The 24,130-nt window shown below is 38.2% G+C and overlaps 1 protein-coding gene across 7 annotated transcripts in view; it reads right to left on the bottom strand.

The window, feature by feature from the left end:
- Window positions 1-892: 892 nt before the first annotated feature.
- The window catches only part of PANK1 (pantothenate kinase 1), a 43,419-nt gene continuing 20,181 nt past the window's right edge, over window positions 893-24,130 (bottom strand). For all 7 annotated transcript variants that reach the window (XM_069019648.1, XM_069019651.1, XM_069019652.1 and 4 more), the window contains 6 exons: window positions 19,017-19,369; window positions 10,090-10,343; window positions 8,353-8,529; window positions 7,825-7,948; window positions 3,012-3,137; window positions 893-2,380 (listed from right to left, as the gene is read on the bottom strand). In XM_069019648.1, coding sequence (XP_068875749.1) covers window positions 2,321-2,380; window positions 3,012-3,137; window positions 7,825-7,948; window positions 8,353-8,529; window positions 10,090-10,343; window positions 19,017-19,369 — 1,094 coding nt within the window. In that variant the 3' untranslated portion in view covers window positions 893-2,320. The remainder of the gene's footprint in view (window positions 2,381-3,011; window positions 3,138-7,824; window positions 7,949-8,352; window positions 8,530-10,089; window positions 10,344-19,016; window positions 19,370-24,130) is intronic.

Here is a 24,130-nt window from a genome sequence, read left to right on the forward strand (position 1 = left end):
CAGTCCCTAGAATCTTACAGCTAACTTCAGGGCTACAACAATTGTGCTTTTCTTCTTCAACCACACAGCCTCAATTTGTGCATCTTTAAAGTCCTTCTATGTCTCTCTGAATGGCTAGGGTTTTTTTGAATGTGTGTGGGTTTTTTGTTTGCTGGGTTGTTTTTTTTGTTTGGGTTTTGTGGTTGTTGTTTTGGGGTGTTTTGTTTGTTTGTGTTTGGGGTTTTTTTTGTTGTGTTTTTTTTTTTTTTTAGAAGGAAAGGATTTTAATCTTAAAAGAACTGCTATTTCTTATTTGTTTACTTAACGTTACAGTCTTCCTTCACATAAGTTCAAATGTGAAGAATGCAAGAACACCTAGGTGCCAGACATTCCCATATCAAATTCCCTTCAAAAAATGACAATGGAGAAAACGACGGGATCTTTCTCTGAAACAAACCAACCAAGCAGTTACATGGCTGATGTTGTGCTTCCCTCTACTGTTTATCAGAAGCAGCACAGTAACCTCTTAACATTCTGAAGTTTTCCTTAAAAAAAACAGTGTACAAATGAATCTTCATTCACGGGCAAAACTTAGCCAATAACCTAAATCAAAGGGGTTTTTTTCTTTATTAAAAAAATAAAGGCACTGAGCAGAACCATCTGCCCTTATCTCAAGTTCAATATTACAGAAAATATCAACTTCAAGACACTAATATCTCATCTTTTGGTTTACAGTCCTTTAAAGTCAACTTTAAGCAGGAGAAAGGCTTCAAAGACAAAAGCTTTATAATGAAGAGTAAAAACATGTCAAGAACCAAACAATTACCATGGAAGTAAGTGGTCATGTATGTCACAAAAAAAAGTGTTACATATGTCACATCATTGCTTCCAAGAAATGAATTCCACAGATACATTAAAACTGTCAAAACAGTAGTGGTCTTTATTTCCATCAGACAAGTTAACACTTCAGTTCATTTTACCATCTTTCAACATTTGGGAGATATCTAAGTTAATGACTTAAAAAAGTGAAATAAACCCCCTTCCAAAAATATACTGAATTTTATACTGTCCCTCTTATGAGTCATTTACATTATGTGACATCACATATAATCTTGCAAGACAAAATAATTTATGAACTGTTTTTCAGCCTCTCATTTGTGAGCCCTCAAGGTGTCTAAGGAAAGCAAGTTTATACATGCTCTGCAGCAACCTAAGTACATAGATTTCAAAGGGATCTCAATTCAACTTGGAAAAAAAAAAATCTAGAGGTCCACAAATCAGAAAAGGTAGAAAATACTGTATTGGAATAAATGCTCAAATTTTAGTGTCCTGGAGGGAAAGTTAACACTAGTTTAAAAACAGAAAAGACTTTAGTCAGTATTTTTCTAATTTTAGTAATTGGGCTTTTAATAATGCTGTTATCAGTTGTTTTCAATTACGAACAAGTTAAAACCCGCAGATTACAGAAAAATAAGTGAAAACAATCTCCCTTTGTCATCTAATACCAAGTGTGAATAACATCTTTACTACAGAACTCTTCATGTTGATCAGATGTTTTCATCTGAAACAGATTTTCATTTTAGTGTCAGTTGAATAATTAAAACTTTAGTTCACATCTTGTTTAAAATTATTATAGAGAAGAATCAGTCCTGCAAAACCAGCTGGCAGTCTCTTCCTGTTGCAATTCATGACTACTGAAAAATCACAGTCTTAAACCCCCTGCTATTACCAAGCTTCCTCACAGTCCTTTGAAGAAACTCATTTAGCCACAGAATGGTTTGCAAATTTATTTTTTTTTGGGGGGTGGGGGGGCAGACAGATGTTAAATAAAAAAGTGTCTCATCTCATGAGGAAAGAAAAGGCAAAAAAATAAACGACTAGTTTTCACAGTAAAATGCATCAGCTTTGCAGTTTCATTTGAAACCAAGAACAAATCATGAAACGTCATGAAAATAAGATTAAAAAATCTCCTAGAGTGATTACTAAATGAAATTAAAATTACCACACTAATCAGTAAACCCCAGAAGAAAAGCAGATGCCTCATATCACAGGTCCAACACTAAACAGTATCCATTTTTTAAAATAAATTCATAAAATTTGTATGTTTGGCCACTTTGCACATTTTTCCCCTAAAAAATACAGTGTACAGAAAAAAAATCTCGTAATTCCCAGTATGAATTCTGAAGGTCAAAACCCAGAAATTAAAGATCAGCTAAAAGGATTTTAAATTATTTACAAATCCAGCAGGTAGAACTACCATAATGGCTTCACTTCCATCCTTGTAGTGGCTTTCACTCTTATCCAGCAGCATCTGCAGTAGGAATCTCTTCAGACAGCTTCATCACTGATCATCTGTCATTTTAAGCATTTCTAGAAGAGCCCCAACAGCTCCAAAATAACCCTTTAAACAAAGGCAAAAGAAAACCAAAACAAATCAAATTCCAAAATAAGACATAAGCATGAACACAAACTTTTCAGTTCTGTTAAAGCAATGAAAGGAGTATCGGCCCTACCAAATATTTGCTCTATCTAAAATACAATTTAATAAGATCTTCTTTAGGTAGAAGGAAGGGCCTGATACTGGAAAAAGTCTTACATACTTCTCCAAAATTATATAAAAAAAAGAAATTACAGAACCATAATACTGATGCTGTACTGAAGCAGGGAAGTTTCCATGATGGACCTGTCCATCTGGTAGTCACCCCAGAGTTATGCTTGCAAAAATGAATTATACTTGGGGTTTTCATATACCAGCCCACACAAATGAACGTTGTTGGCATCAGGTTCAGAAAGCAAGTATGAGAAATGGGCAATGTTTAACAACACATACCACAAGATTAGTGATCAAACCAAGGAGTTAACAAGTAATATTTTCAAATGAATTTGTAAACTAAATAGCATTTATGCAGAACTTACCTTGTACATTCAATTCAAAGCAATGGCATTTGTCCCCTTTCAAGTTCACCAAATAAAGAACTACAAGAATTTTGTACTTACAAATAGAAGTATAAGCTCAACATATATTTCCTCACCTCATGTTCCAAAAACAGAGCTTTTAGCTGTCCCTTGGACCAATAATCCATAGCATATGCTAGCACCTTCATAGAAATCATATTAATTCTGAGAAAGTTGCCAACAAACACCACCTTGTCGATGTTCTGTAAAATTGAATTTGAAAAACAGACAAGAAAAATTATATTCAGCTAAATTATTTCCCTCATTCAACATGTACCTCTGCCCCTACTATGAAGTTAAATGGGAATTTTAGGTTACATTTAAATACTTCAGACTGAAAAGTCAAAAAATATTGCAGTTACTGACCGCTAAGTAAGAGACGCTGCAAGAGCAGGGAGGTGCAGAGTTTTATTCCAAAGAGAGAGAGAGGCTATTATCATAGATGATCAGTATTTCCTTAAAATACTGAATAAATATCAGGACCTTCCCAACATGACTCAAATTATGAGTGTTTTGGTGGTGGTTTTGGTTTTTTTAATTGTATATGGCTGCACTGAAGACATCTTTGCCCCCTGCATGGTAAATGAAGCAACTTTCTAGAGATCGCTGTGATTATTAAGTCCAGATGGAGAACTTCTGAAGGGTATATGACAAGGATTATGTATAGATGGGAAGAAGCATCTTTCATTATCTATTATCAGGACTGTGACTGCATTTTCAAAAAGCAAGTGAAATGGAGCCGACATAATACTTGACATGTATGGCATTCCTTTGTTTCAAAGCTCATTTGAACTCAGGTTTCATTCAGGAAATTAAGATTTTTTTGAACCATCAGCACTAGGCTGCCAATGAAAAAGCCACAGACTATCCTTACTTGTATGTACATCACTACAGTGAGCAGTGGCTCTGTGTGGTGTTTAAACAATGCCCATAACTATCTCACCAAGCCCAATTCTGCCCATTATGCACAAAACTGCACTTGCATTTTGCATTGGTGTACCAGATGATGTTGACCAGACACTAGAACTGGTCTAGAAGATTCAGTAGGAGGCCACATCCTGGAGACAAAAGCTTTTACAGGAGTCCTGAAGAGCCCTAGAAAGGTTATCTTCAAGAGTCTTCCACAGAAGATTGCCAGAAAAGCTGCATAGGGGCTAGAGTTAGCAAGGGCTACCCCTCTGCATTACTCCAGCTCTATAAAGGCCAACAGCTGGCTCTGCAGCAATTCCTGTGCTACAGGCACAGCTGTGCCGTGTCCCGGACTGCGCCGGTGACACAGCCCAGGGAACATCCTCACGGGAACGCTCGGCGCTGGAGAGAGCCCGTCCCCACACGCCGTATCCAGTCTGCTGCCTGAGGGACACGCCTGACTGCCCTCCAGCCAAACACAGCAACACAAACTTTACTGAAATCACTTAGCTTCAGTCACCTGTCTCCTTAGGCTCTGCAGCCACACCACCATGCATTCATACTCATTCCTAGGAATTTATGACTGAAAATAACTTCTTAAATTTCAAAAGGCTGCTATGGAACACGGCCAAGAGCACCTCGCATCCTTGGATAAGGCAGTTTTGTCTCTGAAGTAACTCGGGACAAAGGAGGGACAAATATGCAACTAATTAATTTCCTTTAATGCCATTTCATAAAACTGATTAGAATCTACATTTCAGTTTCATATGCATATGATTTTTTCTGAATATAAAAACAAAGCTACTGTTACCAGAAACAATACCTAATGCAGAGTATATTGAATCTAAAAAGTACTAGTCATATCTAAGTAGAATAACAGTGCATATCAACATGCAAATTTCATATCAATTTTGTTTTCCAGCATTCCTTGAGTTGACAAGGTTAAAAATTGTATTGATAATATCAAGTTTCCTAGATTTTCTGAACTGAACCAAAAAGAAGTTTAGCATATTTCAGAAGTTGAAATGCTACTCTTAAGGGAGTCTTGTTAATGTCCACTGCTGAAACTTTCAAAGCTGAAAGACAGAAATCTTAAACTGATGAAGAGATGGTGGTGACATGCTTACTTAAGCTAATCAAATTACAGCATCCTGGAAAAGACATGCACTCTTTCACTCTGTGGGGTCTCGTTAAATTGTTCAACTACCCTGCAGCAGAAAGCTGTAGTATACCTTCAATATAGTATATTCACATATTTGCCAATATAATTGAATAGGGAAATCTAAATCAATAACACAATAAAAAACCCTGCACATACTTTTGCAAGGCAGCTTGTTCAGATGCAAAACTACATGTTCTGCAAGTAAGGAAAGTATAAACCAGGAGATTGGTTTCCTTTATGAACTTCTGCTGTGCCTAGGACAGGCCATTTCAAAGGGTCTGTGGCCAAATGGTTCCAGACTATGGAATTTTTCTACCCCACTGCCAACTTTGTGCAAGCAAGTTTGCTTTGAAGTTCTGCAGACAGAATATTTCATTTATTCCCCAGCCTCATTTTTTCCTGCACATATGCAAGTCATTTTCAACACAATATTAAAGCTGCAATCATTGGGAAAAACTTATCAAAAGTCATGCTTCAGGGCATAAATTGATTCTGTCAACCTAAAAGTGAGCTTTACCATAACCCTAACCTAATACATACAAGCTCCACAAAAGAGTATGATATTCAACTGTTTATTAAGATCTTACTCAGTGATTTGATTCATCAAGCTTGCTCTAAGTCAGAGCTATGTCTCCCAAAGGCAATTTAGTGTCTAGATTATTTAGCAGAATTATAGCATTAGTTTTTTTTTTCCCAAGAGCAAGCTATCTGAAGATTAGTTTACTTAAAATGATTCTGCATGTTTGATTTTTCTTTTTAATAGTATGTAAAGTGACTAAATGAAGTTTTCATTCCTTAGAACTACAAAATAATTTACTTCAAATGTTGGAGAAATTCTACTTTGACACTGTGAAATGAAGATTATTTAACACATCAATCCACATTCCTCCACAAGATTCTATGGATCACATCCAATTCTTAAGTAAGCCTGCCCCCAGAACAAAGATGTTAGGACTTTTTCACAATGACTCAGAAGCATTAGTTTCATTAGCAGCCTATCTCCTCCTCTGAATGCACCGCATGTGGTTCCCTGCTGCAACTCTCTATGCTTTGATAGCCCTGTACAATGCTGCTTGAACTCCATGCCACAAGGCAACACTGTAAAGAAGCTGAAAGCAAAGAGAACACTGAAAGAGAATCATCCTGATGGAAAGAGTGGAATTGCCAAGAAAAAAAGAAATATGTATGTCTGTAGCCACTTTTCACAACGAAGGAAGGTTATCAGTGGCATTTGATAGGGGCATACACTACAACTCGTGCTGTTCAATATATTTTAAAAGTCCTCTAGAGAGGAATAAGAGAAAAAAACATAAAAATGGCATAGAAAATCAAAAGAGAATAAAAAAATTAACAGCATAGCAATGCTGAAGAGACATCCTATGACTGAGGAAAAAATAGCAGGTGAAGTTCAAATCAAAAAAGTGAAATGACACAACTAAAATGGGAAAGAGAGACACTTGATTGTGCAGACACAATGATAGGCTCCAAATTAGCCACTTTAAGATGATATCATGGAGGGACTGTTGATCATTCCTTAGAAATGAGTTCCATGCTCACAAAAATGAAATATTATGAACTGTGAGTAAAGGAACTCCGAACACAAAATTTATCAATATGCCATCACATAAATTCATTGAGCATCCACACTCTGAATACCATATGAAGATCTGATAATTCAATCTTAAAATTACAACCATAAAAAGACTGAAAAGACAAAACAAAGCAGTGTCTTCTCTTTTTTTAGGAAAGGAGACTAAGTACTAGGACCTCCTGTCTTGGAAAGACCACGAGGGAGATGTGGCAAAGGTTTATTAAAAATCAAATTGAAACCCACAGCCACCAAAAGTACTAGTGATTAATTATTTACTATTTCTCATAAAGCCATAAGCTAGATGAGACCCATTAAAGTAATTAGATGGCAGTTGGGTGAGTTTCTTGGGTTTGTTTTGTTGGCAGTTTTTTTGGCTCTGTGTGTGTGTTGTTGATGAAATATATAAAAGAAGCAGCAATTTCTTATACCAACAGAATGCTGTGCAGGTAAAATACCTGTAATTTGTTTTTTTTTTTTTTAACTTGATATAAATTCATTATCTGCTCAGAGCTGATAAAAGGTACTAGTTACCACATAATACTAAAGGATGCAATCTGCAGATAAAAACAAGGGCCTAAATTTTTGGGTTTGTGGTGGGGATTTTTGCATTTGTTTTTCTTTTTTAACTGCTGGAAGCTGTAAGTGTATGGATGGAACACCCATCCATATTTATCATGCCTAACAAAAAGATTGAAATAAGCATCTGATAGGAGTTTGAGGCAGGGAAATGAGCTACATTTTTCTTCTTTCTGACACAATGCAATGGAACTTACATCTATCCAAACATTTAAAACAATACACAATTAGAACCCATCCTGCTATGGAAACAATCCAAGTAAAATAGTATTAAAAATAAATTCTGCCATGCTGTAGTAAAATCTGTAAATAACTACAAAGTAACAGAGATAATTAGTATTACAAACATTTTAATATCTAATGTATTACAGCTTGAGAACAACTGAACACTCCATGCTGAAGCTCAATGCCTCAAAGACATCTTTACACTCAATTTTTCTCCCCTCTCCCCTAGCTTTGAAGCTCAAACAGCCTTACATTTTGCATCAAAGCATACACATAACACATCACAAGAGTTATGACATTACATTAAACATATGCATATTTACCAAGGCCAGTGACACACCTACTATGCCAGCAATTTGCATTTTTGCATCCTGATAATCTCACTACGTTGTTTCTAAAGGTTTTAAGCTCATGGTAAATAACTTACCTCATTCAATGCACACATGCGAGCAATAGAACCTATGTTGTTGGTGATGGTGACCAGAGTAGCTCTGGCCAAGTCCTCTTTACTGATGGAATCTCTCTTTTCTTTACTCATCATATGACCAAAGCTGTGTGAGGAAGATCATGTCTTTTAATATGAGATATTTAGGAGTGATAAAAGCCCATAAAATTTTATTGTTTAGCAAGCTTTGCTTGGATTTGATATCCATTCATTTGTGACAGATTTGAAATGTGAAAAAGGATCTCACTAGAAAGGCAGAACAATGAGTAAGGACACTTCCAAAATAACTGTAATTTAAATAGAAGCAAACTACATCAGGCATTACTTACACCTGTTTAAAAAAAAAAAAAAGAGCAAGAAGTAGGTGAGAGATCTAAGGACAAACCCCACGATACATCCAGAGACATTCCCACATGGACACAGTGCATAGTCCAGGGATTATGCACTCAGTTTAGCATGCACAGGAAGTTTCCTAAGGGACTCCTTACAAACAGCTCAATTAACACATACCTTGATGCTACAGCAGATCCTTGAAGGCCAAAGCGCTCATAGTCTCCTCCATAAATATCTTTCACCAGCTTATCCACATTGGTGCTGTCTCCTTTTGCGGCCATTTCCAGCGCTTCTTCAAATGTCTCGCAGCCAGTGAGCAAACAGCACAGGCCCAGGAACGTTCCTCCTCCAAGGCTAGAAAAGCACATTCCCTTCAGACCAGCAGCTTGAACCAGCTTTTACCACAACTCTTCAGACTGCCATTTACAACATGCTGTACACAGGTGCCAACTGTATCTAGCAACTCCTCCCTCAGAGGAGTTGACACAGACACCGTACACTGAGTTTCTATTTAACACAAGTGTCATCCAGTGTGGTTTTAACTGACCTAGACTTGAGTCTTTAATACTTAAATAGGAGAAAGTATACTAAAGGGTTAGCTAAAAATAAGGTGCAATCCAACACCACAGATACCACTTCCCTATTCATAGCACTCTAATAAGTTTTCTGCACAAGAATAATTAGCCAGCAGAGCACTCAAGTAAGTGAGAAAAGAATGAACAGTGAACAAAGGTAAAGCTATACAGGGCTGGCAGCCAAGACAGATCTTGTCCCCCTAGTCAGTGGCAGGAAGCAGTCTGGTTGGCTCCTTTTCAAAGCAAGCCTAGCATCAGCCCCGAATGTTCTTTCCCTGCAAGAACTCTGAGCGAGGAGCACTCACTTGAATATTTTGTAAAGGCTCAAGTACAATATTTACTGACTACATAAATTTATCAGGAGTATTTAACTGTGCATAATATGTTGCTAATTCATTAAAGTTCTACTTTGGACTTTTCAGTCTTATAGACATGAACTTCAACTTACTAACCTCTACATCCTTCCTCATTCTTTCTTGGCCACTGACAAAGTTTGCTTATTTGCAGTGACTGCAGTCACAGCAACTGGAGCCACTGCAAACAAGAGGATCAGTGAGACACCACACTTGGACTGCATGAAAAAGCACAGGAGATCAGATAGGAACACTGTTTAGTCCATGCTCCTGGCTTACTGGGTAAGTTTTTCAGAACACATCTCATAGCACTGTAATATAGACAGTATCTGAACAGAAGAAAGCTCTGCACACCAGCCACAAGATAGTATTGATTTCATCATCTATAACAAGTCAACAAACCACTGCAGTCATGTTTTTCCTTCCATAGTGGGAAGGATTAGAAGCACGCCTATTGATGACAAATCTCTGTGCTTGAAAAAGACCCAGAACTGCAAGAAATCCAATGTCCTCCACTGAACTTGTGTCCATCTGTACTGTCTAAGAAAAATAGCTCATGGCTACCATTGTGGCAAAGATATGCCCTAGGTCAGGCTATAGAAGACATATATACAAGTCATGTGCAGTATACAGGAGAAACTTTAACATGTACCGTGCACCAAAGAACAGGATGCAGGGGAGAGAAGATTCATTTGCTGGGACAGCTTTGTTTTGGTAACTCACAGCAAAAGATGGGAAACAGGTAAGAACACCAACAAGAGACTAAGGCAGGTCTAAAGTTGAACAGATCAATGACTTCCCAGATGTAGATCTCCTCTCTGAAGGAATCCAAGGATATTTTCAGCCTTGCTACTGGCAGGCTTTTAAAAGAAATGGGAAGACATACACAGTTTGGGGCTGTAGCTACTGATCACACAGTCCAATTTCCACCTGCTCGACTGTGAAGGCGAAAAGAAAACAATTAAAAGAAACAAAAGTAAATTCACCTGGATCCTGTAACTCTTTTATAATTGTCCTTAGAATACACAGCTAGGATGCTGACCCCTGAGCCGATGTTAACCAGCAGCATAGGATATGGATTATCAAGGCAGTAAGGCTTTTTCTGGCACTGTTCAGGATCTGTAGGATTTTCAAAATAATAGCACTCTGGTTGGCCATTGAAACCAACAGAATCAACATAAAGGAGGCCCTGGATCAAACAGTCCAATTCATCCAGTTTACAGAGCTGTAGATCAGCCATCTGTAAAAGAACAACAAGAAATTAATAAACACACATTTCCTAGTATAATACAACACTGAGAAGGACAAAAGGCTCCACTGAAGCCCTTTAATCACTTTAATAGTAACACATTATGCTATTTAAGCAGTACAAAGATCTAAGCATGAAGTCTGAAATAAAAGTTCACTATCTGCCTGTCAACAGGTACCTCCCAAAACAAGCATGTGCTATGCAGTAATGCCATCTAGCTCCTTTGCCTTTGAGACATTCTGGGCTCTGCAAGCAGGAACTATGTCTTCCCCTCAGTATTCTGAAGCAAAAAATTTCTTTCCCCTCATTCCCAACCCAAGAGGAGCCATATTCTGCAGCTTTTGGGTAGTATCTGACATATGCCTACACAGCAGCATTCCTCAGGATGCAAAGTACTTTAGCTCATCATCCAACTATATTTCCCAACAATTTAATGAAATTTTCAATAGAAATGTGATGATATGCACATTATGTTAGCATGCACTAAATATACAGTGGACTTTTTTTTTTTAGCATATGTCACGTAATTTATTTTTTTAAATTACGATGAGCACTTTAAAATGCCTCCTGAAAAACAGAGGCATAACCCCTGTTTGGTGAAAAACCATATAAAACATCCAAACAAAAAGACTGTCAGGCCCATGCCCCCAGCAGAATATCACTTTAAGAAAAGGCAGACAACGAGTAACAGAAGCTGACAGAAGACATTCCCTCTGCAATCTCGCAGGTCACCATGACTGTACTTCAACAGACATGTCTACTTGCCATAGCATTCTATTCACTAGAATTAGAAATAACATCCCTTTCTCAAAACAGGATACACTGACCAACTGTAGAAAGTTTCCTTTCCATTTTTAGGTAGAAGAGAGGGTGAAAAAACCTGTAAGGTTGTCCAAACCCTGAGGTCTTTTTCATCCTCACACATGCAAAGCAGGTCACATCTAACTCTACTTTCTAGCAAAAAAAAAAAAAAAGCACGGGAGTATAATGGAGTTATACACAGCTGGTTCTCCAGCATTTGCATACTGCAGGATGTTTTTATAATAGCTAATGGAGCAGATTTACATGGGTAACTATGTCCTATTTTTAATTCTGGAAGCTATATTAAGTCACTATAAAGAGGGAAGATATTTCTGTGGAACAGGCACGGTCAATAGGTTACATTCTTTTAAGCTATTTAAATCTCCCCTGTTAAGTCTTTGCTCTGCTTGTACACAGCTCTAACTTGCCACAACTGAAAGCCATCCCACTCATTGGGTCTGTCCTTTTGTTTTATTTGCCACTCCTCAAATCCTGTAACCAGGGAAAAGAAGACCAAAAAAACCCCAAACCAGCAGTCTCAAAGACCTCAATACAATCCAGTTATTCATAGGACAAGTGAGAGAGATGGAGATAATTTCTCCTTGTTTCTGTATTTCCTCCTGCAATGTTTGCAATCCCTTCATGTTTTTTTCTTGGCTACCACATAGGTACACAAATTTAAATTAGAGAAATGCATCATAAAAGACTTGAACAATGCATTTAGCTAGCAAATACAAAGAATAAGCAAAATTAATGAGAAAAAGTTTTTCAAGAAATGCTACAGAATTCTTAAGGCTACTTTGCAAGTATCTTGGATTTAATCAATTTCTTACCATTAGACCGAGGAAAAGCTCTGAGATGTACACAATACAAGCTATCAACATAATAAACCCTTCATGCACTCTTTATCACAATGACCATTGCATTGAGTCCACTAAGTCATCACTCCTTACATGATTTATTTAGTTCAACAAACATTGCACATACCTAGGTGACATAAGGAAATATTCTATACTACCCATGATCTTTCCCTAGGTTATGTGCTGTGCAGTGTCAGTTTCCTCACCCCAGTGTATAAGCCAGATGCAGCACGACCAAACATGATCTAACACAGATGCACAAACGTGCTGTGAACCAGGAGCTGTTGTACAAAGACAAGTCATTAGCAGATTTACGCCCCCTATTACCAAAACCTCTATTCTAATGTAAGCCAAATACCCAGCCACAAGCTACTTTTGTCTGATCCATGCTGCACTTTTACAAACAGGTAAGCACTAGTCAGAGACCTTGCAAGACACAAACAAGTAATACAAATCAGAGTTAAACACTTCTGGCATCAGTGCAAAAGCACAGACAAAATCCTTGATTCTACAAACTCTCTAGTCAGCTCACCAATTCTGTAAGAACAGAACAAGAGAAACTAATCATGTTCTTCCTGAAACACTACACAGAGAGGTTTTATTAGGTCCAGCCCTCCATGTATAAAAGACATACTGAAATTTGTTCTGCTTTTTATAGCTCTGTGCTATATTTAACAGTTGATATACTGTAGGCAGAGAAGTCTTATTACTGCTTTCTTTCATGTTTGATATTCATAGCAGACTGAAAAACTATTTTCCTGTGTTGTTGCAGCAGTCAGGTTTTGACTTCTGGAATAGGCAAGACAGGCATCAGTATTCTACGTCAATCCACCTTCGTTCAGAGAACCAAAAGCTCTGCAGCCACCAGACACCCAAGGCTCCAAACAGCTCTGTGAGCCACCATTGTTCTTATGTCTAAACAGAAATTAGGGCAAAGTTTCGAGTAATGTAGTAACCCAGTCGTGTACAAGAAGCCATGATAGAGCCAGGGGCACAAGTCAATCCCTTTCCCTGCATAGACAACTACTTTTTTGCTCACAATGTCCCAAAGCAGCAAAACTGCATTGCAGAATAGACGTGCCTGTAACCACTGTAACAAATTTACAAGTAAGCAAACATTTCTTCCTGCTGCCATCACCTGACCTACCACACTCACCCTCAACTTTCAGCTGTTCAAACCCCATCTCTTTAGAGGAACCAAAGTTTATGTGCAAATATGCATAACAAAACCAGAAGCTGTGTCTAGAAGCACATTTTAATTGGATGCTTTTCCTACAGCATTTACAAAATACATTTGTGGATATTTTCCAGCCCTTTACAATTCCTAATGTGAAGGCAGACAGCAAAATGGTCAACTTACCCTACTCTGCCCTCCTGTAACAATATTCAGTACAGTGCCTCTCTAGAGGTTATGTCAGAAATTTGTGCTATGAGAACAACTGCAGAACAAAGCCGTATACAGGACTCTGGAGGGAAAAATTATGATGATTACAGGGAAACCACATGCACATTTTTTAAAAGAATAATTTTTCTGCATTATAACCAGACTGTAGGCATTCCTCTTTAAGACTGTTTTTTAAATACTGGGGAAGGGAACAAAACACTTTAGACCTCAAGAAACTCTCCAGGACCATCAAAAGGAGCGACTAAGGACTTCAACCATGCTTGCAAGCAGCTGCAACACACCAAGAAAGTAGCCAACACCTTCCCCTATGACCTTAGCAACAAACTCCTGAAACTCAGCTGATTTCAAGGATACAAAAAGTCTGTTGTATATAGCATATATACATATAGATGCTATTCCAAGAAGAGTAAAAGCCCATCTCCTGTACTCTTCCAAGAAGTGCCGGAAAATAGTGTTGTCTGCTGAAATGTAGATTTGGATTTCTTTGCTGTTTGGCTTGTTCTTTTTTTAAATATTGTGCATAACGTAAAAGAAAAACAAATCAGTTGTATTCAAGTACCAAGCAGTATAAAAAGAAAAAACATGGTACCAGCTTGTTTCTGCTTTCAAGTAAGGAAGACATAAGTCAAAGACTTGGGTCCCATTTGTTTCTTATTATGGGTGAGCAAATATTTCCACTTCAGCAAGGTAAACATGAAGCATCCCAGTCCTCTAGAAGTGAGCTGAGGGCAGCCATGATATATATGCACTGGGGTTGAAGACTAATGTATCACCATTGGTGTGCAGACATATTTTCAGTGAAGCTCCAGCTCATGAAACATTTCACTCACTTTTACTGTTACTGAGCTCTGGTAAACACAAAATCTGAACCTTGATGCAGTTGTAAGTGCATTTTTCTCTTGGACTTTCAATGAGAAATATGATTTCTTTTTTTTTCCGTAAAAAACTGTTAGGAACATAACATCTTGCAAGTTTTAATTATCAATTACAATAGCCTCATTTGCTATATCGCTCTGGCTTTTATGTCTGCTGGGCATTGCTCCAGTTTTTATTTCTTAGAATAGCTTACAATCTAGCTTTTCCCTTCATCTCCCTCCCATTACGTCTCCTCCACTTTCATAAAGACTTTGCTTTCTTTATATTTTGATTATCTTCACTTCAACCCCCAACACTGCTACCTTATGGAGCTCTTTATGGAGCTGAAAATAACCACTCACATTCAAACAAGACAAAGTCTAATGCAAATAAACTGCAAGTCCAGCATTCACTGAGGCAGAAGAAAAGATTCACTCTATCAGCTTTGGGCAAAACCAGCACTCATGAGGAATCCCGTGCAGAGCTCTGCCCTCTTGCACAGCGAGCCGTAAGGATCTCTTCTCTCTTGACAGGGAAGAGATGGCACATTGTTTCTCCCCATTCCCTCTGAAGAGGTTACTTTACCCATTCTCTGGATGCTGCTTTCAACTCCAGCCCAGCCCCTCCAGCCTGAGCAGCTGCCTCCAGCCTCCACAGCAAGATTTTTGAGTGTCTCACACTAACTGTGAAAGAGTTACACAGCTTACTCATCCTACAACACAGGACAGTGAGTTTGTTTTAAGATGAATACAGTCTATAAGTCATCCTCAGGCATTCATACCACAAAGTCAAGCCTTAGAATTAGCTAATAACTGGCACAAGAAAATCACTATCCAACAGCCAAGCTCACTTTTAAAGCATTTTCCTTTATGGGAAGGTCAAGGCCTGAGTTTGAGTTTGTGTTGGTAAGAGATTTCCCTCTTCCCCTGTCCCAAATGTTCTTGATTAAGTGATTAGGGTTTTTAGCCCAGATGCTGCTCCCACTGAAGACAGCATTAAAATTTCTATCAAGACAAGTCAGGTTCTACAGGTCTCTGTTCAGGAAAGGAATACAAAGATCCCACCTTTGAGCCACTGCAATCAACAAAAAATTTATAATAGAGCAGGTTTTAATCAAAAGTCTGAATAGTCCTTCCTCCCCTCATCCTGGCCATCCTTTATGTTGAGTTGCTTTACAAAACTGAGTGGCAGCCTAAAAATTTATTTGTCATTACATTAACAGCATACATCTGTGCAAGTAATGTGCCTGTGCTATCATGGAGGAGTCACAGAGCACAGAGAGATTCATCTCACGAGGAGGTTAAGTCTAAGTACTCCTTACTTTTACAGAAGTGGTTAACTTTAGCATTTACAGAATATGTGAAGTGACAGTATGTAGCTGGGGAAAGGAGGGAGGATTATCAGAATTAGGCTGCAGATTCATGCATGCCTTAAGACCACTGTTACCTGAAAATAAAGACAGACAGCCAAATAGAACAGTCATTCAGAAAGGAGGTAAAAAAAAGAAAAAAAAACAAGGAAAAAAACCCCTAGGCTGGAAACAGTCCTTTTGGTGAATTACTTACTGATGCTCTCTTCAATGAACATTAAGTATAACCATATGGTTGGTGAAATTATTTCTGTGGTCTAGTTGAATGAATAGTCCATTTTCCTACTTCTAGGGGAAGCACTCAGATCTTCAGAATGAATCACATGATTTGCCAAGCCACTGACTGACAAAAGATCCAACATACTGCCAGCAATCAGCAAGTAGATCATGGAGACTTCTTCAGGTATCCACCTCTCCAATGCTGCAGATCATATGAGGGAGGTGAAATAGCTAAACCTAGGTAGCTTGGTAGATTTAGTTGCCTTTTTCTAAAACAAAAAACATATTTAAGGTAAACAGAATATGTCTCACCATTTTGTGTTATTTTTTAATACACAAAAGCAACAGAGATGTCTAGATCAAACCTATTTAACACACTTAGGAATTCACAACTAGACAATGAAACAGAGGCAAGTAACTACAGGGTATTTGCCTGTCTATTTTAAGGAGAAAAAGCTTTTGTAATCTTAGAAGGCTTCCTTCCTTGGGATTTGAATGTTTGAATGTTGTTTTGCAATATATTGGATCTTCTGTCCTAAATCTATGCAATTCTTACTGTCACATTGAGAAATACTATGAAAGACAAGTAATGTAAAAGCATATACACAGGAAAATAAAGGGCCAGAACAAAAGCATGTTAGCTAGAACAAACGAGTTTCCTAGCATTCAGCCAGATTTTTTAATGAAAATAACAACAGTCACAAACATACCTTAGTTCTTCCACACTGCTTCTAAGTAACAAACAGGAACATTTAAAGTCTCCTCCATGTAAGTCATTTTACAACACTGAATCCTGCAATAGCAAGATTTAGACTTGGCACATATTCTCCACTTCTAGAGATGTGTTAGTGGTCAAATACTTGAAACGGGTATTTCAGAGCTTTGACAGAGCAGTCCTGAAACTGTTGTCTGGTGTCAATTCATACTCAGCAGAACACACTGATAGCCAGCTGCTGTTACAATGGCTAATGAAGTGTGACAATTTAAGTGCCGGTACCCAGAACACTCTACCCTTTCAGAGTGATTAAGGAAGCAAACTTCCATGTAATGGATAATATTCTGCTTCTGTAATTCCACATGGATATTACAGTTTGAGCCAAGAAACACTTGCTATAAAGGAAGGTGCGGAACTGGATAGCTGTCCAAAGCACTCACTTTAGTGTGAGTGCACTTCACTGATTGCTTTATGCTAGAAAACTCCCCAGCCAGCCTTTATAAGGTTTGTCTTAAACTACCTTCAAGTGTTGTAGCACACAGGATGTTAACAGCACTGCAGAGATATGGAATTTCGTGCCCAAGTCTGCCAGCCATTTGCTATGTGACCTCGTATTTGTGTTCAATAGCTGGCAAAGCAGCCCCAACTCCAGCTATGGCCTCCCCTGCTATATTGGCTATATTGCAGCTGAGACAAGACTGATCCCTTGCTGTAGATTGCAAATTTACAGCATGTAAGGCCAAAGCTACAGAGAGAAATGCCCAGCTGTGAGAGCCACCAGGTAACTTCCAGTCCAGTTCTACAGCTGTGGGAGTGAGGGACATGAACTTCCTTACCAAGCAACGGTAGCTGTTACTATATGATGCAGGAAGAATGAATCTGGAGAGACTGACCATTCCAAGGGAATAGTCAGCCTCTTCAGAAAGTCCTGAAGTGACCTCCCATTGTCACTAAGAACATGACCTGAATCATTCCTAGGACACATGAAAAGATACTCAAAACCACCTGAACTGAGGCCACACTTCCTAGAACTAAAACTCACCTCCTACTGTGGTGCCACTCTTAGACAATGCGAGGCAAACAAGCTTTTGAGGACTTAATCATCAGTAGACTCTAAACTGTAAGGGACTTGCAGTCAGCCTAAGGAACAAGAAATCCAGCACTAGTAGTGGACTACTACACCAATTCAGAAACTTGACAGTCCTTCCTTGGACATGGAAACAGCCTAATATTTACTGAAAGCGACTGCACAACAGCATAACAGTTGGAATTCACGTTGAGCTCTTACAGCATTCTTTTTCCCCCTTAGAATCCTGGTCACCTGGTATGTGAGGATACTGATGACAGAAGGGTATTGACAAAGAAAAAAACCTCTTGTACAGCAAAATTGCATGCTTGGAGTTAAAAATGAAGCACACAGAGCCAAGGACTGCAATCAACAGCAGTTGGTGATTCAGTATGATAGTTCCCTAGACTGAAGCAGAGACAGAAAAGCCACTGTAACCTGCCATACCCAGCAGCCATCCCTCACCCTCAAGATCAGGTCAAAAGTTAGGGACAGAAGTGCCAGACCCGCCAGTCAAGTAAAACATTCACATTAGTGACACTGCTCTGGGACAATCAAATTAGTCTGTTTTTTACAGAAAATTAATGAAGATTTGTCCCAGTATAGATGGATACACAACAGAAAACTGCCTCCTGAATGCTTTTTCTCTCCAACACATTTTGTACAACAGCTCTTCCATGCTTCTCCACCACAACCAATTTTTGAAGTGTACTCTAGTGCAATACTTCACATTTACATCAGCTTCTGGAGTTCCCTGCAAAGCTTCTTTTTAAATTCTTGGGGATCTGGGATCTAGTCATCTCATGAACTGCCTTTCTTTAAATGACACACTCACAGAAATGAAATCAAAAGCTAGCTGGTATTATTATGCTCTCACACACTGTTTCTCCCCCATGCTCCATGGTTGGTCTTCCAGATTCTTGACTTCAGTCTGTTTGAAGGTTAATACAAAGGGAAGGGAACCTGAATCAAATCTCCAGCCTGTATGGTTTCATACCTGGTTTCCAAGAGATAATCAGTTTGCAAGTATCTATAGTGTCAGGCTTCTAGGCTGTCATAACATACTCTAAGTAGATTATGAAGCATCTGATCATCACAGCTGTACTCTAAAAAAACTCCACATTTACTAAAAACATCCTGCACAACAATACTTCAGTAGAATACCCAGCAAGTAGAATACCCTTCCCTCCCCCATCCATGTTCTCAGCAATGTCAACAATTAACAAATGTGAATTGATTCTGTTGGTCCTAATCAGTTAGGATGGACTGAAAAAAAGTTATTTTCCCAGCAAGTTTCAATAGATGGGCTCTCACAATGTTTTCCCAAAGTACTTCCCATTGAACCCATTGAACCCATGTGAGCCGTTCACGTACCGTTCTAAAGTCTTCCTCAAACTTGTAAGCTCCACCTCCCGTGGCACAGAGCGTTGTGTGCAAACTGGAGAAGTTCTTTTCACTACCCATCTGTATGAACCTGTGCATGGCACAGCTGGGAAAGCGGATGAAGTGCAGGTTTCCTTTGCGTCCACACATAGTCAAATTTTTCAGTTCAAGGTGGACATCGCGAATGCCAGTTTTACCATAGGCTGTATTGGAGGTCAAGTATTTCCTAATGCTTTTCAGGTTTTCCACCTCCTCCTGTTCCTCCTCTGCAGTAATGTCCTTAGGTTCAAAGTAGACCAGTTTAACCAACGTTCCACCGATATCCATTCCAAACCATGGGAATGCTAAGAACAAGGGGTTTAGAGAGGCAAAAAGAGAAAGTCACTATAAATATACAGGCTAGACAAACCACTTAAATCATTTGCTGAATGACAATTCAGTGCAGTCACAGTAGCAGTATCTACTCCTGAGAACTCGGGGTCACTTATGTCCGATTCATATGCTTTAAACACATCTCTAAGTTAAGCCATCATAAAGCCCGAGTTAAGAAAAAAAACCCTCAAAATATTCTTGTCTGAAGAAGCAGGTTTTAATAAAATGAAAACATTTTTTTCCCAGGAAATCATTTTACTCTTCAGGCAGCACTTCCTGACAGAGCACATTTACTGCATTTCACCCAATCGGCACCAATGGGTGAGAAATGAAATGAAATTGTGTTTCACCCAATTGGCTTCAATTCTGCTAATATTTTTTTTTGGGGGGGGGAGGGGGGAAGAGGAAGAAACAACCAAACAAACAGGAGAACAAGATTTCTCAACTCATATTCCCACTGTGTAACATCTGCAATTGCCTTTCCAAGCTCAGTCAGAATTTCCACGGTCACAAGGCCGTGTCTGAAGAGCAGCAATACAGAGCTCCCATTATGCTGGAGGCCTCTGGACTCCAACCCACCAGAACCAGCAGCTCTGTTGGACTGCAATACTTGTAATAGTAGCCAAAAATGAGCTGGCTTAAGTTCAGTATTTACCACTGACAGACCTGTCCTTTGCTGGTATATGTGTTAGTCTATCATATAATTATATAAGAAATGACACTATTTGCTTCTCAGCTTGCCACAGCTGGCCTAGGTCCTCCAAAATCTTTGCTTTGTTAACAACAAGAGAAAATTACTATGGAGAACACCCAGCAGAAGACAGTAACTGAATCAAGCTGGTCTACCTGCTCCACTTTTATATTTATAGATACATATTTATATATACACACATGCATTTTAAATAGTAAGCCAGGTAACTTTATGAAGCAATAAGAAGTAAGAATACAAAATCTATACACAGGCAGATGGAGGGAGCTAGCAATGTTTCTTAGAAAAATAAAATTTAAAACTACTGAGTATACAATTAACATCTAAGACACTTCTAAAATAGCAGTCACACAGTCACGTCCCTGCTTTTTAGGGAGAATCAGGTGGACTTGCTAGAAAAATGATTTTACCAACTAGGGCATCTCAACTTAGTGTTGATACAAACTTGAAACCATAAATACCATATGCATAGCTGATTTTTCTGCTAGTGAACCTAAAAATAAACAACTTGGGGCAAACACTTCAATAAGCATAGGAGGTACTTATCACACTGTCCTTCCTCATGTGATCACAGATCACTATTAAGTCACTCAGCTTCAGGCTGAAAGAGGCTTAGAGTCTTTTTTCTTACCACAAGTGTCTCAGTATCATCTGGCTGAATAATTTGAAAGTCTAAATTTCCCAATGTTTAATATGCTCCCTACCCAAACCAATCCTTAAATGTCAGACATTTAAAACAGTTATTTCACTCCACTGCTGTATGCCAAGTAACTGAACCATCAGTTTCTCCCCCCAGTTCCCTACGGACAAGGCAGACATAATGCATAAACTCCAATGAAGTGGCTGTTATCTGTTGTAAGGTCTATTTTTTTTTTTTTCCATGCTATACAAGCTGCACAAAGACAGTGAAATTAAGTTTAATTTGAGGTTTGGGAAGATACATGAGAGTTCCCTGAAATGGGAAGAATTCAAAACAACTGTTTTTAAAACAGGCTTTATTTTAAGGAGAAAAAATATGTTATCATAGACCTGCAATATGTTATCATAACCTGCAACTCAAACATTTTTGAAAGCACAAGGCAAGTATTTATGCAAAAGCTGTCTGGTCCACACTGCACAACATTCCAATGCAGTGGAGCTCAGGATGCCAATCCCATTAGTGATTTACACAAATCTTTATTAAAGCTACTGAGAACTTTAATTACCTGTCCCACTGGAACAGTAAGTCTCCTCCTCAGATGTATCAACTATGCAAGCAGTAAGTTTAATTTTAAAAGCAGCATGGTTGGACTATGCAGTACAGAACCAGCCTGTAGCTAAGTGTAAGCCAATTTCCACTATTTTTCATTAAGGGCATAAAACCTGGTACACTCTACCTGCACCAACAGTTGTTTTAAAGCCATAGTGCAGATTTCATTTTTAAGAGAGGCAAGAAGCATTCCATCCTCCTATCAAACACAAGCCCAGCAATAAGTGTTAAGTACTAACAGCTGATAGTTATTCATAAATGACTGCCAAGACATTTCATTTTATATCTTAACGTTTTGAGGAGTTATAACCAAATCATTCACAAAGAATAAGTACTGTAGAAAACAACTATGAAGTTTCTTCAACTCTGCGTAGTTCTTGGGATAGCTACACATAATGCTTGCATTTATAAAGTGAGCAGAAATACCAGGACACTTTTTGTTTAGCTTATTCTCTCTGTGAATCTAAGTTCCTTTCATTTTATTGTGAGCCAAATAGAAAGAAATGAACTTTGCTTTTAGAACACCAGCAGTTTTCTTCAGCACAAATAAAGAGCCCAAGATCAGTCAAGGAAAACTGATATTTCAGTTATGCAGAACAACAGCTTAGTTTTCGTCTCAACTTCTAACACCACCTCTCTGTTGGAATTATTTGCAATAATTCAACAGCCATCTTGAATGGTTAACTAATTAGGACAAAAAACAAGTCTCAAAGTTTCTAACAAGTCACACTGAAATTCATACAACTGAACTTCTGTACAACCGGAGTGACAGTAGAAACACTTCTATATTCCAGTGATTATTTTAAAATGTATTCATTGCATCTTTTTTTGCTATCAGTATGTTCCAAATAAAAATGCACCACTGGCCCACCATCAGCTCCTTTCCGTATCTATATATAATTCATCTCAGCTGGTACCTACACCCTTCAACTCTCCTGGCACCACTGAACATGGTGCTAATGGAAGTGGGCACACAGACTGAAGGTGCCCCTGGGTTTTGCTGCCTCTGTGAATACAGAAAGATGATTCAGAAGCCACCAAAAATTAATAGAGTCTGCCCAGTACTACAAGCAGGGGGTATGAAAGAAAGGTATTTGTGTAGGTAAGTTTTCCACAGACTTGAGGGAAAATGGGGAAAAAATTGTGGAGGTAGGGTTTTTTTGTTGTTCATGGTTTTTTGGCGGGGGTGGCAAGCAGTGTTTGAGGGTTGTTTCTGTTGTTTGAGCAGTGTTTCTGTTGGTTTGTTTTAAACTGGAAGTCCAGCATTTCATTGATAACCTGAGTAAGTGTCCCTGAATTACAAAAAGCCAGGAAAGCAAGGAGGGGAAAGTAAAATCCTCAGGCTAATCATAGTTAGTCAAAACTGTGTGATTTACTATGAGCAGTAAAGACATTGGATATGTTGCAGAAATGTTGTCACAACATTAAAAAACATAATTCTTGACTAAAATTGTTTGATATGAGCTTATGAGCTGACTTCTCTCTTTTAAGTAGGTATGCAACATACCTATTGGATCAGTTGAATCTATAACTGTGATGAAAACAGAACTATTCTACTGCATTGCTACACAACAGTAAGTCAAAAAATAACACTAAAATCTAGTTTTAGGTCCCATAGAACCAATACAGAAAGCATCAAGATGCATCATGTGTTCTTAGAAGTCTAGCATAAATCAAAGATTCTACTTATCTTCTTTAAAAAAATTAAATTCCCTTTATGTTAATAAATTGTGCCAACTACTTAATGGTTTGTTATCTTGAGATAAAAATCTGTACTAGTCCAAAATTTAGCTGCAGAAGCATGTGACAATGCAAACAGAAGGTATCTACAGCATTGCATAAGTAGGTAATCTGATGCACACCAACAGCTGTGTATCTGGGGCAAAGGTTCACTCATGAGAAATTCCATGATACATTTTACCTAGTTTCTGCATTAACTCTGGAGTATTAGGCTATTCCTACAAGGCATTATTATATTCAGATTTCAACACCTTAGATTTTTAAAAATCTTATGCTTAATAAACAATATATAGGGGGCATGTGGAAAGTGAATATTAAATCACAACGTTCTCCTCACAGACAAGAGCTCAGGAGAAGCAAGAATGAAAGGGTATTCCTGGGTCATCCAATAACATTTACCCCCATTAAAGAAGATAACCGAGGGTAATCCTTTTCATACATTTAAACAACCACCACATAAGGCTAGCTGAATCTTTTTACTCCTCAACTTTTAGAAAGAGGTTGTGCCTGAATCCTGCTGGATAGAACATTGTTCTCTCTACCTGAGCCCTGGATTTATTCCTGACCAATCTGCAGGAGTTTCTTCTTTTGCCAAAACTGTTTCAGCTTATAAACCTCTTTTACAAGACCTATATTCCCTCAAAGACAGACACAGTATTTCAATTTTTTATCAATAATTTGAATGGTGGTATTAATACTCTGATATCTTAAGTATCTCAGATGAATTATCTCAGTTACAGCTACTCTTCTTTCTGGACACATATGTTGAAATCCTATTACTTCCTTTACATTTCATTTGCATTGCTTGACACTTTGATGATCTAAGAACTTCCTGTTTTAATTTGGTCCAGAATAAGTGAGAGCTAAAAACAGTAACAGAGGAAAAAAAACCAAAACCAAGACAGTGTGGCATAGTAATCTTACAGCTTCTGAAAGTTGATTTTTATTTAAAAAATAAAGGGATAATAGCTCACACATATTTTTCAATTATTTCTTCCTGTTTTACACAGTTATAAAAGAAATGAGACAGAAGCA

This window comes from Aphelocoma coerulescens, chromosome 6, assembly GCF_041296385.1.
Source record: "Aphelocoma coerulescens isolate FSJ_1873_10779 chromosome 6, UR_Acoe_1.0, whole genome shotgun sequence".
In the NCBI taxonomy this organism is placed as follows: domain Eukaryota; kingdom Metazoa; phylum Chordata; class Aves; order Passeriformes; family Corvidae; genus Aphelocoma; species Aphelocoma coerulescens.